The sequence below is a fragment of the Mastomys coucha genome, unplaced genomic scaffold, assembly GCF_008632895.1.
Source record: "Mastomys coucha isolate ucsf_1 unplaced genomic scaffold, UCSF_Mcou_1 pScaffold16, whole genome shotgun sequence".
In the NCBI taxonomy this organism is placed as follows: Eukaryota; Metazoa; Chordata; class Mammalia; order Rodentia; family Muridae; genus Mastomys; species Mastomys coucha.
In genome coordinates, this window is record NW_022196898.1 from 99,908,587 (window position 1) to 99,925,754 (window position 17,168).

Here is a 17,168-nt window from a genome sequence, read left to right on the forward strand (position 1 = left end):
TTAGTCCTGATGCACACTAGGGCTCTCCTTAGTCCTGACGTGCACACTAGGGCTCTCCTTAGTCCTGACGTGCACACTAGGGCTCTCCTTAGTCCTGACATGCACAGTAGGGCTCTCCTTAATCCTGATGTGCACACTAGGGCTCTCCTTAGTCCTGACGCACACTAGGGCTCTCCTTAGTCCTGACGTGCACAGTAGGGCTCTCCAGGACGGAGGTGATGGGGTAGAAGCTTCTCCTGGATGGGAGGAGCCTGCAAAGTACAACCCTACTTTAGGTGACTGCAAATATCCTCAGATGGCTGGACCAGTCACAGGGTGAGTTTGGAGAGCAGTGGAGGGGTCAAATTCTGATCCCTACAGTCCCATGTGTTGTATTAAGAAATTCTGAGATCAGGGAAGAATGGGGAGGTGTGTGGGAGGGACTGGATTTTCAGTAGTAGACTCCCATAGTTGAGATTGCTTTCATAGTAATAATTTTGAGTGATGAGAAGATTGGAACAGGACTGGTTAGCTGTCCCAGGCAGGTGGCCAGAGAATGTGCTCAAGCAGGAGGGACTGGAAAGGAGCAGAGCCATTCCTGCCTAGAAGACCTGATTACCTACCAGGCTGAATCAACATGGGTGGGAGAGACTGAAGAGAGACTACCAAGGCACCACTGCTTCTGCTTGGGCCGCTGGGGAGGTGGTAATGTCATTCACAGAAATAGAGGAAACCAAAGGAAAAGCAGATTTTGTGGGGGAAGGTGGTTTGGACATGTTGTGGTAGAGATGCACCTGGGAAATTCAACCCCCCTATTTGGTGGGCAGACACAGGCAATAGGAGCTCACTGAGGATCTTGGGGTGCAGCTAAATCATGACTGCAGCTGAGCCTCTCAGAGGAGAGTGTATGCAGCGAAGTGTTATGGGGCTACAGTCACCCTGCTGAACGTGTGCTTCAGTGGTGGATCAGTGAAGAGTTTGGCAAGGAAATGGAAACTGAATGAGAAGAGAAGTAGCATAGGGAGAGGCCAGACTGTGGGGCTATAGCCTCAGGGTAACAGCAGGATCTTTGCAGTCCAGATTGGCTGGGGCTCACCAAGTCCTCCTTTTTACATCCCCCACTTCTTTGCATGATCTGGGCTGAGCCACTCACTATATGGGCCATGAAGTAACCCCAGAGGGTTAGGGTTAGGGGTTAGAGTTAGAGTTAAAATTAGGGGGCTATGGGTTAGAGTTAGCATTAGGGTTAGAGTTAGTGTTAGGGGTTAGGGGTTAGAGTTAGCGGTAGGGTTGGGGGCTAGGGTTATGGTCAAGGGTTATGGTTAGGGTTAGAGGTAAGGTTATGATTAGGGGTTACGGATTATGGTTATGGTCAAGGCTTATGGTTATGGTTTAGAATTAGGGTTTGGGTTAGGGGTTATGGATAGGGCCTCTATACTACCAAACATGGGATGAAGTCATGTTCAGTTAAGACCAGTTAGTCACTCCTCAAGACTAGTGTCAGTGCCTTTAAGTCCCCAGCCCTCCATGATCTCTTTGGAAGTCCCCCATAAAGAGCCCTAAAGGAAGAAGGTAGCTGGACTTTGGTTTAAATCACAGTCACAGCCTAGTGTGTCTCCTGCCCTAGCTCTAGAGTCAGTTCTCTGGGTCTGAGCTCTGGAGTCAGTTCTCTGGGTCTGAGCTCTGGAGTCAGTTCTCTGGGTCTGAGCTCTGGAGTCAGTTCTCTGGATCTGAGCTCTGGAGCCAGTTCTCTGGGTCTGAGCTCTGGAGTCAGTTCTCTGGATCTGAGCGCTGGCTCTACCTCTTGAGTTGTCAGGTTTGTCTCTTGTTGCCTGCCTAATTTCTTGGTGCTTCAGTTTCCACAACAGCAAAATAAGGCATAGACATAGCCACATGTCTCTCCTGTACTTTTCTGAGGATGAAGTCACCTAAAAGAAGTGAAGGAGTGAGGAGTCTAGGAGTGGCAGACACTAACATGAGGAGAATATCAAGGATCAAGCAGTGGTCCATCGCAGAGATCAGCAAAGTGTGCCTGTGCAGATCTGTCTAGCTGCTGCTCAATTGTAAACAGTCTTACTGTTTTTATTTTTGTTTTCATTTTTTTGTTAAGAATAGTACATATTTTATTTCAGTTAAAAGACAAGCCACATTTTGGTCTTCCTTTGGATCCTTGACCAAAGCAACGAAGACATGGGTCAGACTCAACTCGTGTCTCTACCTTCAGTTTGACTTGGTTGGCTTACATTTTTTAAAAGGTTAAAATACAGCATATGAGAACTATGTGGAGGTCAGGTTTCACTCCCCACAAATATTGTCTTATTGGCTCTGTGCCATATTCATTTACTTTTGTATTGTTATGACTCCTTTCCTCCGAGTCACTTTAGTAGAGACCAGATGGCTTGCAAGGTCTAAGACATTTGTTACCTGGTTCTTTAAAAAGACAATTTGGTGAAATTTACAGTGTCAAATGCACCAAGGTCAAGGGTAATAACTAAAAAGCGTCACCTGGTACTGGCAATAGGTTTCAGGAGCCTTGATCATAGCCCCGTTAGAGTGGAGAAGCAGATGTTGGTGTCTGGACCATCAACGTTTGATTTCTGACTCTAGCCTGTGTGGCCCTGGGGAGTCTCTCACCTCTATTTTCCTCAGCTGTCCTCGGGGGCGAGCAGCTTTCTTGCAAGGGTTAGCAACAACACATTGTAAATCATGGCACCTGCCTCATAGTGTGCTCCAGACAGCAAGTCCAGGTGCACTGTGCTGCCACCACATGGCTGTCCCTTGTCACTTTGAAGGTCTGGCTTTCATCTCTTGTACGTTGACACCTGGTGTCGTATGTTCTTCTTTTCTGAGGTGGTCCACTTAGCTGAACCTCCTAATCTAATCTAATGCTTGGCTCAGCCCCACTCCCTGGATCTCAAGCTCTCTTACCCTGCTTGGCTTTTCCTTTGTGTATCATGTTTGACAACCTAGAGAATTTACCGACACAGTATCCTTCAGTTTACTATGTGCCTTTCTTGCTCAGATGTGAGCTTCTGAGACAAGCCTCCGCATCTGCTCAGCGAGTGTATGTTACAAGTGCTAAACAGAACCTGGGATAGACAACTCAAATTGCCCAATGACTATAGACAGGAAGACTAGTCAAGACAGTATTTTATAGTCTTTATTGGACTGTGTCCTTTTGATCTAAGAATTTGTCTTTTTTGTGTCTACAAAATTCTCAACCACTCTCTGCTAAAGCGCAGCCTCTGTTCCATCTTCATTCATTCTTTTCTTCTGGAATGTTCAGGATGTATATATATTGATTCATTCTATCCTCAGTGTCTACTGAGTTCTTCCTCATACTAGACAACTGCTCAGATTTCTGCTTTATTTTAAGGCAATTTCATCTGTTCCTTCATCCTTTTTAAGTTGTGTTCAGGCAACTTTTCAAACTGTTAGTGGAATTTTTATTTCAATAACAATTATAATTTTAACACAAGTGTCTTAGTTACTTTTCCTGGTGCTGCAACAATATCCAACAAAGGTAACTCAAAGGAAGGAAGGAAGGAGGGAAGGAAGGAAGGAAGGAAGGAAGGAGGGAAGGAAGGAGGGAAGGAAGGAAGGAAGGAAAGAAGGAAGGAAGGAAGGAGGGAAGGAAGGAGGGAAGGAAAGAAGGCTTTATCTTGGATCACAGTTCAAGGGTTCACAGTCCACGGCCCACCAGACCATGGGCGTCCAGGCGATGAGGAGCTGATCACACTGCATTCACAGTCAAGATGTGGAGAGAAGGCCTTGAAGGTTTGTGGTCAGATAGCTTCCCCCATTTTATGTAGACTAGGACCCAAGACTGGGGAATAGGGCCACCCTTCTTCATGGTGGGTCTTAATCAAGAATATCCCTCACAGGCACACCCAGGGTTTAGTGTAGTCTCTCACCTGTGTGCCTGGAGGCTTGTCTCCTAAATAGTTCCAGATCCCGGCAAGTTAACAATCAACTATCCCACCTGTCATATTCATTTATTTATTTTCCTTTCTTTCCACTCCTCCTGAAAGTTGTTTCATGGCTCGACTTTATTTCTTTATGTCTTCCCTGTCCTTTGTTTCTTTGAACATTTAAAACATTCCTATGTAAGACTCCAGGGTTTACCATTATCACTAGACCTTGGGGATGAGAAGCCTCCTACTTTTTATTGGCTTTCTTGCCACGGCTCATTTGTTCGTGTAGTCTGTAAATTTTAGATGCACCCTGTGAGTGGTGGCCATTTGCCTTAGCTGAGACTTTAAGGGTCAGCAAATGAAAAGGTTCCAACACTATCTCCTGGCTTGTCTGTCCAGGACAGGATGGGAGGCAGTACACTGTGATTCTTAGAAAATGTGTGCCACCCTTAGACCTCTACATCACCCTCTCCAAGGCCCAGGGAATAATATCATGGGAGACGGAGCAAAGGAAGGGGGTGGCGGAGAGCACTCTTCCACCTGTGACATGGCCACAGGACTCCTGGACTCAGCAGCAGCTGCTACTTATGAAGACGGGATGGGTCAACTTCCTGTCACGGAGTAGGAGAAAGCTCATGAGGCCCCACCCCTTCTTGAGGATGTGTAGGCAGTTAGAGTTAGTAATCACCAGAGGTGAGACGCTTTCTTCACTGTTGTAAGTGGTAAGTGCAAATGCTATTGTAAGTGTCCCTGACCCTTACGTGAACAACCGTAATCGCACTCATTGTATCATCAAAATAGATCAACAAAGCGTGAAAGTAAAAGAGGACTAGCACGTTGTGTGATCAATAGACATGGGGGAGGTCAGGTCAAGAGAGGGTAATGGGTAGATACGACCAAAATTCATTATGTACATGTATGGAAACAATAAAGTGAAAGCCATTAATATGTCCAACTAGCATATGCTTATGAACATACCATACACAGGAAAGTGCATCCTATGCTCCGTCCGCTCTGACCCCTATTAGTGTGATCATGGGCCAATGACTCTTTCTAACTGTGAAGCAGAAACCACATTCCTACCTGTGGAGACTTAGCCCAACAGTCAGCACAGAGCCAGTGGCTTAGTTTTCCATGTAGTACACGCTTAATAGCTGTTACCATATTCTATAAATGTATGGTGACCATCCTGTGTCGTACACCTGTCAATGATTCCATGTCTTGTCATGGGAGAAACTTAATTTATGAACACACACACACACACACACACACACACACACACACACACAGAGTACACAGCCAGTCATGTGTGGATATCAGTCAGACACATTTGCTTCAGTTGTGACATAAATTAGAAATGGGAGCAGAAGCCATCATAAGAATACACTTGGCTCTCTATCACTTCTGAGAAGCAGTGACAGGAGTAGGCATGGAGTCTTAGATGATATCTTTAAGGGAAAACCAGAAACCTAAAGCCTAATTATGGAGTTAGATCATTTGCTAACCACTTTGGATCATTAAAATATAACAGTAGAGAAAGTTCTTGCTGAGAGGAAAATGACCCAGATAAATTTCTTCAGTTTTTTCCAAAGGAAACATATGTTTTGCTCATTGGCTGTGTTTTTCTTGGGCATCATTGCCTGCAGAGCTAGCTACAGATCCCTGACCCATGGCTAGCTACAGATCTCTGACCCATGGCTAGCTACAGATCTCTGACCCATGGCTAGCTACAGATCCCTGACCCCATGGTTAGCTACAGATATCTGACTCCATGGTTAGCTACAGATCCCTGACCCATGGCTAGCTACAGATCTCTGACCCCATGGTTAGCTACAGATATCTGACTCCATGGTTAGCTACAGATCCCTGACCCATGGCTAGCTACAGATCTCTGACCCATGTTTAGTTACAGATCTCTGACCCCATGGTTAGCTACAGATCTCTGACCCATGTTTACTTACAGATCTCTGACCCCATGGCTAGCTACAGATCTCTGACCCATGTTTAGTTACAGATCTCTGACCCCATGGTTAGCTACAGAACAACTCTAGATCTCTGAACCCATGGCTAATGCTCAGCTGTGTTCCTCATTTATTACTTGGAAGGTAGAATGTATTCATGACTTTTCTCATTGCTCTGACAAATGTCAACACAAGAAGCCAAAGGGAGGAGAGGTTTATTTTGACCCAGGATTTGAGATCTATGACAGGTGGGTAGGCACAGTGGAGGATGTGTTCTGGGGCTGTGGTGACAGGAGCAATGGGCAGTTCCTTGGAACCTTGGTGAATTTGTGGGGTGGGCAGCGGGGGTTGCTGCTCAGTGGCTTCCTCTTTCTTCTCTTTTCATTCAGGCTGGGATGGCAGTCCGTGGATCAGTGCTTCTTTTACTCCAGTCTCTCTGTCAGCAGGTCCCTTTGCCCAAAGGTATGACTCATTCCTGCCTTCTGCACTTATAATCCACTCAACTAGACAAAATTAACCAGCACAGAGCACAGGCAAACTCCTGGGCGGGAGGAACTTAATGCATCTGAAGTAATGTCCATCCCACATCCCTTCCTTCACTAACTGCTTTGGGTCCATGGATGGGGGAGGATGGAGACTGAGGTGCAGCTAAAGGCTATGGGACCATGCCTAACATGAAACTCATTATCAGTGATCTGTCAAGACCCCACAGAGTGAAAACTTCAGTGTTTGTGTTCATCAAACACAAAGACTAGAATGAAAAACATTTAAATAGAAAACACTTGAAGGTTTAGTTACCTGGTTATCGTAATCTGATCCTGTGTCGATAATGTCTCCAGCATCAAAGGTCACGGAAGGGTCAAGGTCACTTGAATCTAAGTTTAAGAAAGACACGGTTAGCTGACGGAGACCATCTCTGTGTGTCTACAGCATATTTACATATCCCTCCACCTGCTATACTCTGTCTGGGCTGGTGGTAGAGGACAGACACTCTGGATCCGGTCCCAGCCCTCAGAAGAACAAGCTCCGGAGGAGGCTGATTTGTCAGCAGCAAGATTTGGAAACCAGAAAGTATGAAGTTCTAAAGTCACTGTCCGTGAGGGTGACAGTGGGGTTGACAAGGATGACAGCATCTTCACAAGAAACTGATTCAGGAATTTGAACCAAGAGAGCAAATGTGAGCATTTAGGAGAAATGGCTTCAGGATGTTCTCGAGTAACCGGAATACAAGGAGGCCCGTGACCAGAGTGGAGGAAGAGTGAGGAACTTCTAGAATGAGAACGGACTTTGCCATCTGAGGTGGAATTTTCGCCTCAAGCCTGTGGGTCACCTCAGCCTCTGTGATAGTTTCACTTTATTTGCCGTGACAAATCCCTTGAAAAAAAGGAAAGGAATCATTTGGTGTTCAATCCCAGGTTTCGTTTCACATCTGAGAAGGAAGGCAGAAGCTCAAGCAGCTGGGCACTCATATCCATAGTCAAGAGCAGAGAGAAAACAGAGCCTCCATCTGCTGTCTACTTACACACTTTCTCTGTCCCTACACGGCCCAGGGCCTAGCCCAGGAAATGCCATTGCTCATATTCAAGGTAGGTGTCCCACATCGATTGACCACCTCGGCCATCCCCACTGACGCACCCACAGGCCAGCCACATCTAGACAATACTTCTGTTGAGTCTCTTTCTTGACGATTCTAGATTGTGTCAAGTTGACAGTGGAAACTAATCACCATGTTCCCCACAGGTGAGGAAAGTCAGGTTTCCTAACAACAGGGAGACTTTCTTCTTGGTAGTATGGGCTGCATTGAATTGCTTGTCACTAATCCCCAAGGCTCGGATTTAAACCATTAATTCCCACTAAGGTGTTCTTGTAGCACCGTTGACTTGATGCCCTCGTTAAACACTCTTTCCTATGGGAGACATGCCACCTGCCTAGGTACACACACCTCCCTGGCCCTGAAAGTGCTGCCCATAAAAAGTGTATGCATTCTGTGAAATAACGAGCCGCCTCACATTTCACTGGAACTGGGCGGAACTGGGCCTTGACATATAATCTGAGCTGGAGAATGCTTAATAAAAGTAGATTTTCAAGTGACAGTAAACACTGCACACACTTCACAAAAACAGTGCAGTACCTGACGTATGCCTTCATATTCCTTCTAGGTCTAGAGTTAAGGTGTCTTCTCACCTGGGGTTTCCCCCTCTTCCCTGATTTCCTTCTTTCTCCTTCTCCCTCCCCTCAACCCATTTTTTTTTAGAGGGATAGACTCCACTTTTTTTTTTTTTTTTCAGGCTGGCTTTGAACTTGTAAAGCTGCCACCTCCAGCTCTAATGGAATGGAGGTGTGTGCCACTACTGGTGACTGCTCGGCTCTGATCACTGCTAACTCTACTCTGCCAAGCTGAGAGAGTGCTCGCTATTGGACCATTGCTTGAGGTTTTATCTATCTGCCTTTCTATTTTTCTGGGACGGAGTTTGACTGTCCCAGGATGATCTGAGACTTGAAGCACGTATCACTGTGTGATAGGGTTGACAGAACCTGGAGCTTCCATTTCTCTTCTTTCTCCCACACACTGCTGACAACACACTCCAAGCAGGACAACCCAAACTACCTTTCACTGAAGTGTGCTACGTGGGTGAGGACCTGAGGGTATGGCTGTCCATTCAGCATTCTGAGACAAGGAGGGACAATAAATGCATCCCAGTGGAGCACATTGCAGGGGCTGTGAAACATCAGGGAGGAGTAAGAGAGTCTAGTTCAAGCCAGGACAATCACGTTTCCTTTTTGAGTGGCTTTTGTGGACAGCAGTGGTAACGATAACACAAATGTAGTCAGCTTTCATTAGTCTCCAGTGTAGATGCTGTCTACTTGACTAGTCAAGTGCAGGAAGGTGTGTGGGTGGAAGTGTTTTCCGAGTCTCCGACTTGCCTCTGAGTGATTCCTAGGGACTCCACAGGAGCAGAACACACAGCATCGAGGACTCCCTTGTCCTACTTAGTTTGTTGAATTGGAGACCATTCTCCCAACTGTTTTCAGAAAGTACAATCTGAAGGGCCCTTAAACAACCCAGTGAGTAGGAGCCACGGGCTAGCTCTTGAGATAGAAGCAAATTCATTAGAAAATAATTTTCATTGGCATCAGGAAGAAAATACTTTTGGCTAAAATGAACTTCCTGCTTAGGAGGAAGAGGAGATCAATTATCTTTCCTAATCAAGAGCTTTGACAGAAATCTTACTGTATCACTGAGGGATGACATTTCTTAACACACTGTTGCCACTGGCAACTGTAGCATTAATATATCTCAGATGAGAGACAACGCGGATCGTTATCAATTCAGATCATTGAGCGACTTGTATTTTTAAAAACACTGGCTGCTCAGTTTTCTGGAAATGAGGTCTTTACTAATAGCCCAAGGCTGGGCAAACGAACTGGGGAGACAAAGGCAGGCTGATGCTCCCACTCCAACTGCCTCTCAGTCAACACACAGGTGCTTGAAGCGGCAGACATGATTTTTCTAGCTCAGAAATGACCACAGCATTCAAACATTTGATTAAAGTGGTCACATGGACTTCATCTCCCTATTTTGAGGTTTTCAGTTTATTTTCAGATTTAAAGATATCCTTTTCTTAGATAATAAAGAAAGGTCTAAGCTGAAAGGACTCCCCACCCAGAATATCTGGTGTCATTTGTTATCATGTAGGGTGGTCTTCAGTAATATTACCTTCAGGTTGTCTTTGACTTAAGTGGGAGCCAGAGACAAAAGGCTTTAAGGGCAGTAGAGTTGTACTGAACCATATTGCTCTTGGGGGCAGTGTCATAGATGTCAATCTAAAGTTGCAGGAAGACACACTTGGCGCTTGGTGTGCCACAGACCCTGCTGCCGTGGGGCTTCCTGAGCCCTGGAGGGAGGCTGTGAAGGAAGGAGACTCTTTACCTCTCCGTCTGTTTGCCTTAAGGGAAAGGGTACCTCCCCTTCCTAGTTGTGTTAAATTCTTAGGGTTATGTTTCAAGATAGAGCATATAAAACACAACTTAGAAATTGCTCTGTTCACAGACGCTGAATGACTGGAGATGAACCACAGGACTCGTGCATGTTCCCCTCACATGTGCTGTCCCTGGGTTGTCTCTGTGTACACTCTGTACTTCCTGTCAGTGTCCCATCCACCCTGAGTTTGAGAATCCCATTCTTATGCTATAGGCATGGGGGTGTCAGCCACACTTTGTGACAAAACTCCTTCGAGGAACAGCATGGTATTTGTCTGGAGCAGGAAAGAGGAAGAAGAGATGAATCTGGGGGAAGGAGGGCAAAATATTGTCTAAGGCATGGTGTCTCCCTGCGAGTCTCCATGTTCTTGGCAAAGGCCCAGCTCATACGCTGCAGTCTTCCCAGTGGGATAGGGAACCCACTCACCCACAAACTCTTTACCAAAACCCTCATTCCAATGGCCTGAGGAGGCAGGCACTCTGTCTCCTCTTTCTTTTCTTTTCGTTTTTAAAGATTTATTTATTTATTTTATGTATATGAGTACACTGTAGCTGTACAAATGGTTATGAGCCATCATGTGGTTGCTGGGAATTGAATTCAAGACCTCTGCTCACTCTGGCCCCACTCACTCCAGCCCAAAGAGTTATTTATTTATTATATCTAAGTACACTGTAGCTGTCTTCAGACACCAGAAGAGGACATCAGATCTCATTACAGATGGTTGTGAGCTACCTTGTGGTTGCTGGGATTTGAACTCAGGACCTTCAGAAGAGTAGTCAGTGCTCTTAACCACTGAGCCATCTCTCCAGCCCTCTGTCTCCTCTTTCTAGATAAGGAAATACAGCCCACAGAGATAGACTGGCACCTAGTCAGGTAGAGATGGCTCTGCTGAAAGTACTAATGGGCTCCACAGAGGAGGGGGTCTAAGGAATGGTGCAGAGGTCATGGGCTTGCAGTGTAGAGGAAAAGGCAAGGGAGCCCCAAATACATACTGGGGCTGGGGGGGAGGAGCGGGTGAGCTTGTGAGATGTCAGTGGAGGTGGGCAGTTAGAAAGGCTTTTCATACTATCTCCTGTGAGGCTCATACAGAGTAGCACACACACACACACACACACACACACACACACACACACACACACACAGAGAGAGAGAGAGAGAGAGAGAGAGAGAGAGAGAGAGAGAGAGAGAGAGAGAGAGAGAGAGATTCCCTCTTTCTTAAATAATAAAGAAATGTCTAAGCTGAAATGACTCCTTACCCAGAATATCTGGTGTCATTACGGAGTCTTGAAGACATTACTCTTAAATAGAGGCACAAAAGAGGATCTGGTCCATTAAGATGAGGCTGAGGAGCTGGGACATTGGATGCACATATGGGGACAAGCATTCAGTGTGACTAGAAGAGCAGGTGCAAAAGCCAGAGGCAAGAGCTAAGCTAATCAGAGAACTCCAAGGATAGTGTAGATGAGGAGTGGAGGTGATGCTATACTGAGCATGGGACAGCTGAGGATTCTGGGTGTTTAGATATGAGAAGGGCATTGGTACCCTGCCTGCAGAAGTCACAGGAGGTAGGACAGCTAGAGCGGTGTTCTCTGAGGTTCTCAGTGACCTCTCGCAGCAGGGTTCCCGACAGGCAGGAGAGTCCCAAGATGGAAGATGCAAGGCTACCAACGCTGTGATAGCAGAGAAGGGATTGTGGACTCCCGCGGTGCCCTTGAGGAATGCCAACTGATGCAGCACTGAGAGCAGGAACATTTCTGGCACACTCTGGAAGAGGTAAAGTGGGTTTGCACTCATCCCAGGCTGAGGCTCCCTTCTGGGCCATCAGTGCTGGAGCCTGAGATTTTTTTTATTTGTTTTTGTTTTTGTTTTTTGTTTTTGGCTTCAGCGGGTTCAAAGAAAAGCCAGAACTGTTGTTTTTCAGAGTGGCTGATTTATCTGAATATAGTGTGAACATAGACAATACAACACCAGCCAATCAATAAATCAATCAACCAATCATCTATGTGTGTCAATCATCTATATAGTTAGTCTGATGTCTGTAGCACTCTCTCGTCTCTCCTCTACATAATACACTATCAGTCAGTCATCTACATCGATCACCTAGATAGTTATATCTATTATCTATAGCTGTTTTATCTCTCATCTCTCATCTATTTTCTATTATATATCTCTTTATCGACTATCATCTATCTATCTATCTATCTATCTATCTATCTATCTATCTATCATCTATCAATGTATCCATCTATGGATCTATAGCTAACTATCTTGCAGTGCAGAGAACTTCTGCATTTTTTTTGAAAAAGATTTATTTTATATATGTGAGTACACTGTTTCTGTCTTTAGACACACCAGAAGAGGGTACCAGATCTCATTACAGGTGGTTGTGAGCCACCATGTGGTTGCTGGGAATTGAATTCAGGACCTCTGGTAGAGCAGTCAGTGCTTTTAACTGCTGAGCCATCTCTACAGCCCTAGTGCAGGGAATTTAACCTAGGACCATGCACATACTAGACAAGCATTACACCATGGAACTATTTTCTCAGCTCCCAAACATTTATTTTTTAAAATTAATTAACTTGTTCTCAATTCTTTTGCATTGTGGTTTCATAAAGTAAAAGCCAAAAGTTCTAGACTCTAAAGTAAAAAAAAAAAAAAAATCAAGGGTGATTTATACAAAATGATGAGTCCAGAAAAAAAGAGGCTGCAGAAAGACAGACAGAAGCATGGAGAGTGTAACCATGTCGGGTATGGGTCTTCTCTCAAGTGTCCTGTGACAGAGCTCCAGGGCTGAGAGCTTAGACAAGAAGGAGAAGAATGACCATCGAGCCATGGGGTGGGATGGGTGTAGCCATCAGCGGAGGATGCTCTCTGGGCAGAAGGAGACAGAGCTGTGCAGATTAGAGGAGCCTCAGGACTATACGTGCTATAGCTGCATAAAGTACGGGGTAGGCTAGATTCCTCCCTCCTCTGGGGACACAGGTTCTGTGTCCCATCGTGGTGACTAAGTATTTTTATATACAAGAAAACCATCTGCAAATGCACAGGGGCAGATTTTTAGCCTTTCCCTTCTGTTTAGTTTTTTAATCTTTATTTTTGAGTAAGAAAGAATGAGGCTAAGTATAAGGTCACTGTGTCAGAGCTTCAGCTACTGATAAAAGTCCTGACTCATCTGGGATTTGATTGTGATGTTCTGATGCCAAGGGACGTGGAGACTTACCTGTCGGAGCCTCCTTGTTTGGAAACAACTTGTTGTCGACGGCCATGCTGATGTCATGGAACACTGCATCTTCATCTCGGTCAGCATCAAACTGGGGAAAACCGAGACAGACAAGTTTGCAACACGAGACACATAGTCAAGTCGAGTCTGAAAATGAGTGTGCACTGTTCAGTTGTGTCTGTGAGGAGGTGGGAGTTACAGCAGCTGCATTTTACACCAGATATTTAGAGAGTCTTTTAATTCAGATCTCTGGCCATGTGGGGAAGGGTGGTGGGAAGGAAATGTTCAGTTGCCGTGGCTAAGAAAAGTGGGCAGTCTTTTCTCCACACATACAGCAAGTTCTGAAAAGATAATTGAAATTTACTTATGGGTTATTCATCTGTGTAGAAGTCAGAGGACAACCTCAGATGTGCACCCTCGTCTTCTACCTTGTTTGAGACAAGCTCTTCTGTCTGTTACTGCATACACCAGTCTACCTGTCTTGTGCACCCTCGTCTTCTACCTTGTTTGAGACAAGCTCTTCTGTTTGTTACTGCATACACCAGTCTACCTGTATTGTGCTCTTTTGGTTATTCTCCAGTCTCAGGCTCCCTCTCACCACTCAAGTGCTGGATTGCAGATGCACACCACTGTGTCTGGCTTTATGTGGGTTCTGGAGATCCAAACTCAAGTTCTCATGTTCGTGAAGCAAATGCTTTCCCCACTGAGCCAACCCTGCTCTTCTCAGAGGGTCATAGCTCACAGAGGTCACAGGGTAATTTGTGTGATGTCATTTAATTGAGAGGACTCAAGAGGGCAACTGGAGATTTCAAGATGACCAAACCTCCTAGGCTGGGCACAGTGTGTTTTTAGATGACAAACAAATGGAAAGAGCTTTCAAAGGCTCAAAGAGCAGCACCCAGATTAGCAAAGCGAGCGACAGAGGGGGAGTGCTCCTGAGAAACACCTACATTACAGAGAGTTTCAGAGGCAGGCACAGAGCTGGGTATCACGCAAGGTGTACACAGCCCCCCACATTTTCAGTGGCAGAAACAAGCCTTCGTCTTTGTTTGACGGTGTGGTCTGGAATCAACAGGCTTCAGGAGCTTCCCTGGGGAAGGCCTTCCCCAGCCTTCCCCTCTTACCATCAACTATCCCACATGTACCAGCCCCATTGGGAAGGTACCAACTCAATCCTCCTGCAGGAGCTCACCTTTAATTAAACTTAGGGATGAGTCTGAGGGAAACAAATGGGCTGTGTTATTAGCATTGATTCAGTTTCATATTTCCCCTGAGTGCCATTCTCTAACCGTCAACTCGGGCTCTAGAAATGGTCTCTTCTCCCTGTCTCAGGTTGGGAATTTCAACCAAGCTCTCCCCCACTGCCTTCCTCCTCCACCACAGGGGGCCCCTCAGCTTCAGTAGCTGGCCCCTCATTGTGGAACACATCTGTGCTAGCCATCTGCTAGTGAGCCAGTGATAGGCAGATCCCTGGGGTTTGCTGGCCAGCCTCAGAAATAAAAATAAAACCACGGGTGGATCAGCGTGAAAGATCACTGGCTGTTCTTCTGGGTGACCCGGGTTTGATCTCAAGCACCCACATGACACCTCAAAAGCACCTGTAATTCCAGTCCCAGGCTGTCTCACATCTTTTTTGGCCTCTACATTCACAGCCCTTATGAATTACATGGATATACATATATGCATGCACCTGCATGCATGGAATAGCATAACAATAAATAAATAAATCTAAAAAACCAAAACAAAACCAACAAGGTGAATGGCCCCCGAAGGAATGACACCATCTACCTCCCACATACATGTGCACACACCTAAACACACACACACACACACACATGCTCATACACTCATACATGCTCTCTGTTACACGTTTGAAAATGTCTAAGTCACAGGCCGCTTGGTGTTCTTATTTTGTAACTTTTCTGTTCTGTGAGTAAAAATGTAAAGAATGCATTAAAACTGTAATACAGTCACAGTGCCTGCAGTGAAGCCAGCAGACAGCAGTGGTGAGCCTGGGACGGATGGAATCACTTTGTAGGATTGGGTTTTAAAGCTTCATAATCCACCGTAAAACCTGCAAGAGTCACACTTCCACAGAGTGCTGGTGGGTGGGGCGGGCAGGGCCAGTCCGTGTCTAAGACAGGCCATCCCTGGGTTTTGATTTGGATTCCAGCAGCTCAGCTCTGTGGACTCAAGCTCTGTAGAACTGATTGCCTCTTCATAAAAGGAATTAGGACAAGATGTGAAAGATGACTAGACTCTGTCAGGATTCTGTGTAGAGGGATCGGAGCAGGGCGGTGGGAAGCCATGGAGAGCAAAGGCTCATTGTCTCCACCTTATTTTACTGGGTACTCAGACGCCAAGCCAACAGTTTCATAGGAAAGTCCCCAGAGTGAAGAGATTCCAGACCAGCCTGTTAGGATATTTACAAAATGCCTTAAGAAAAGAAACTGCTTTTAAGTTGAAGCTGTAACAACATAATTGGGACTTTGGTTTGTTTTGTGACTGGAGCCTAAGAGACAAGGGGATGTTCAAGATAATCCTGGTTAGTCTTGGAGGATTAGCCCAGAGAACTGTGAAAACAGAGCGATACATCACTGGGAAATACTTCACTGTGATGGTCGCTAGCTGTGTATTTTAGACACTCAGTCTCCACAACAACATTGTTTGGACGTGTGCACCCCTGCCATGGGCTTGTGCACAGGAGCACCCTCACACACACAAAGGATTCAAATGGCCCCTGGTCTGGGGACGTCACTCTCTAGTGAGTGCTTACCCAGTACAGGTAAAGCTGTGGGTTCATCTCAAGCAACTACAAAATCAGCCAATCCCTCAAACAAAACAAAAACAAGAGCCAGGTTTCAAGGGATTAAATAACCCTTCTAAGATCATGTTAGTGACAGAGACAGGGGCTGCGCACACGGGTGGCCACATCCAAGTATGAGCTCAAGAGGCTGGCAATGCCGCAAGGCTGAGCTCCACCTGGCAGGTCAATGGGAAGTATTGAATGTTCACTGCAGTTGCTCACATCTGTAACCCCAGTATTGGGGGGTCAGGCAGGAGGAAAGGAAGTTTGAGGCTAGTCTGGGCTACATAGCTAGACTGTCTCTAAAAACCAAAAGACTCCCTACTCTCCCATTTAAAAAAATGTTGTGCCTCCAAGTTTGAGGCCAGTCTGGGCTACATAGCAAGGCTGTCTAAGAACCAAAAGACTCCCTCCTCTCCCATTTAAAGAAGTGATGTGCCTCCCCCCATCCCCCATCTCCCCCTCTCTGTGTGCAGGCGCACATGTGCCAGAGAACAGCACGTTTGGAAGTCAGAAGACAACTCTCCTTCCGCCCTGTTGAGCTAGAGTCTCTCTTGTTTTTTGTCTGCTGCTCTGTGTATGCCAGGCCAGCTACACACGAGCTTCTAGATAATTCTTTCCCCACTACCCATCTCTGTAGGATGGCAGGGACTATAGACGTGAGCCACTGCATTCGGATCTTGGGGGCTTCAGTGATTAGACTCAAGTCACCAGGCTGGTGAAGCAAGTAACTTCACCCACCACTCCCTGCCCCCCACTGTTCACTGAGCACATTCTGTATGACAGATTCCGTATCAGGGTATAGTGACACAAGGAAGAGAGATTGATCCAGATTGGTTTTGTCCTCCTTAAAGCACCAGATGACTAAAATACTTAGAGAGAAGCTGGTAAAGAAAAGGTTAAAAGGGGAGAGTGGAGGAGAAGGCTGTGCTCTCTGAGGCTGTGCTCTCTGGGGTGCACTGAGCAGCTCCCCCTTCTCTTTACTGCTCTTAGCCCACGTGAGCGCCAGTCAGACGCCAAATGCCAAAAGGAACCGAGCACAAAGCTAGTTTATTAAAGTCCCTTTCCCTTATGTTTTCCTATTCCCTCTTTCTTCCCAGCATTCTTGCAATTTGAGGCTTTCAAAACCTATAAAATTGTTAGATAAATATTTGAACCTTTGTCATGAGAGTTTGCAAACTAAAGAAGCTTGAGCCTTAGAAGCCAAATTTTGACTTTATGTGGCCCTGGTTCCTTTTCCTAACTGCAGGCTCTGTTATCTCCCATGTTCCCAAGTTCTGAAAAGCACCGTGGAAATCTGAAACAC

The 17,168-nt window shown here is 45.9% G+C and overlaps 1 protein-coding gene across 3 annotated transcripts in view; it reads right to left on the reverse strand.

Moving 5' to 3' along the window:
* Nucleotides 1–17,168, reverse strand: part of Ak5 (adenylate kinase 5) — a 203,360-nt gene that overhangs the window by 58,668 nt on the left and 127,524 nt on the right. Inside the window, exons 7-9 of one of the 3 annotated variants that reach the window (XM_031375896.1) lie at nt 13,057–13,147; nt 6,653–6,729; nt 6,125–6,304 (exon numbers count right to left, since the gene is read on the reverse strand). In XM_031375896.1, coding sequence (XP_031231756.1) covers nt 6,236–6,304; nt 6,653–6,729; nt 13,057–13,147 — 237 coding nt within the window. In that variant the 3' untranslated portion in view covers nt 6,125–6,235. Of the gene's footprint in view, nt 1–6,124; nt 6,358–6,652; nt 6,730–13,056; nt 13,148–17,168 lie in introns of those variants that run through there. The other 2 variants (XM_031375897.1, XM_031375895.1) reach the window with 2 other exon arrangements.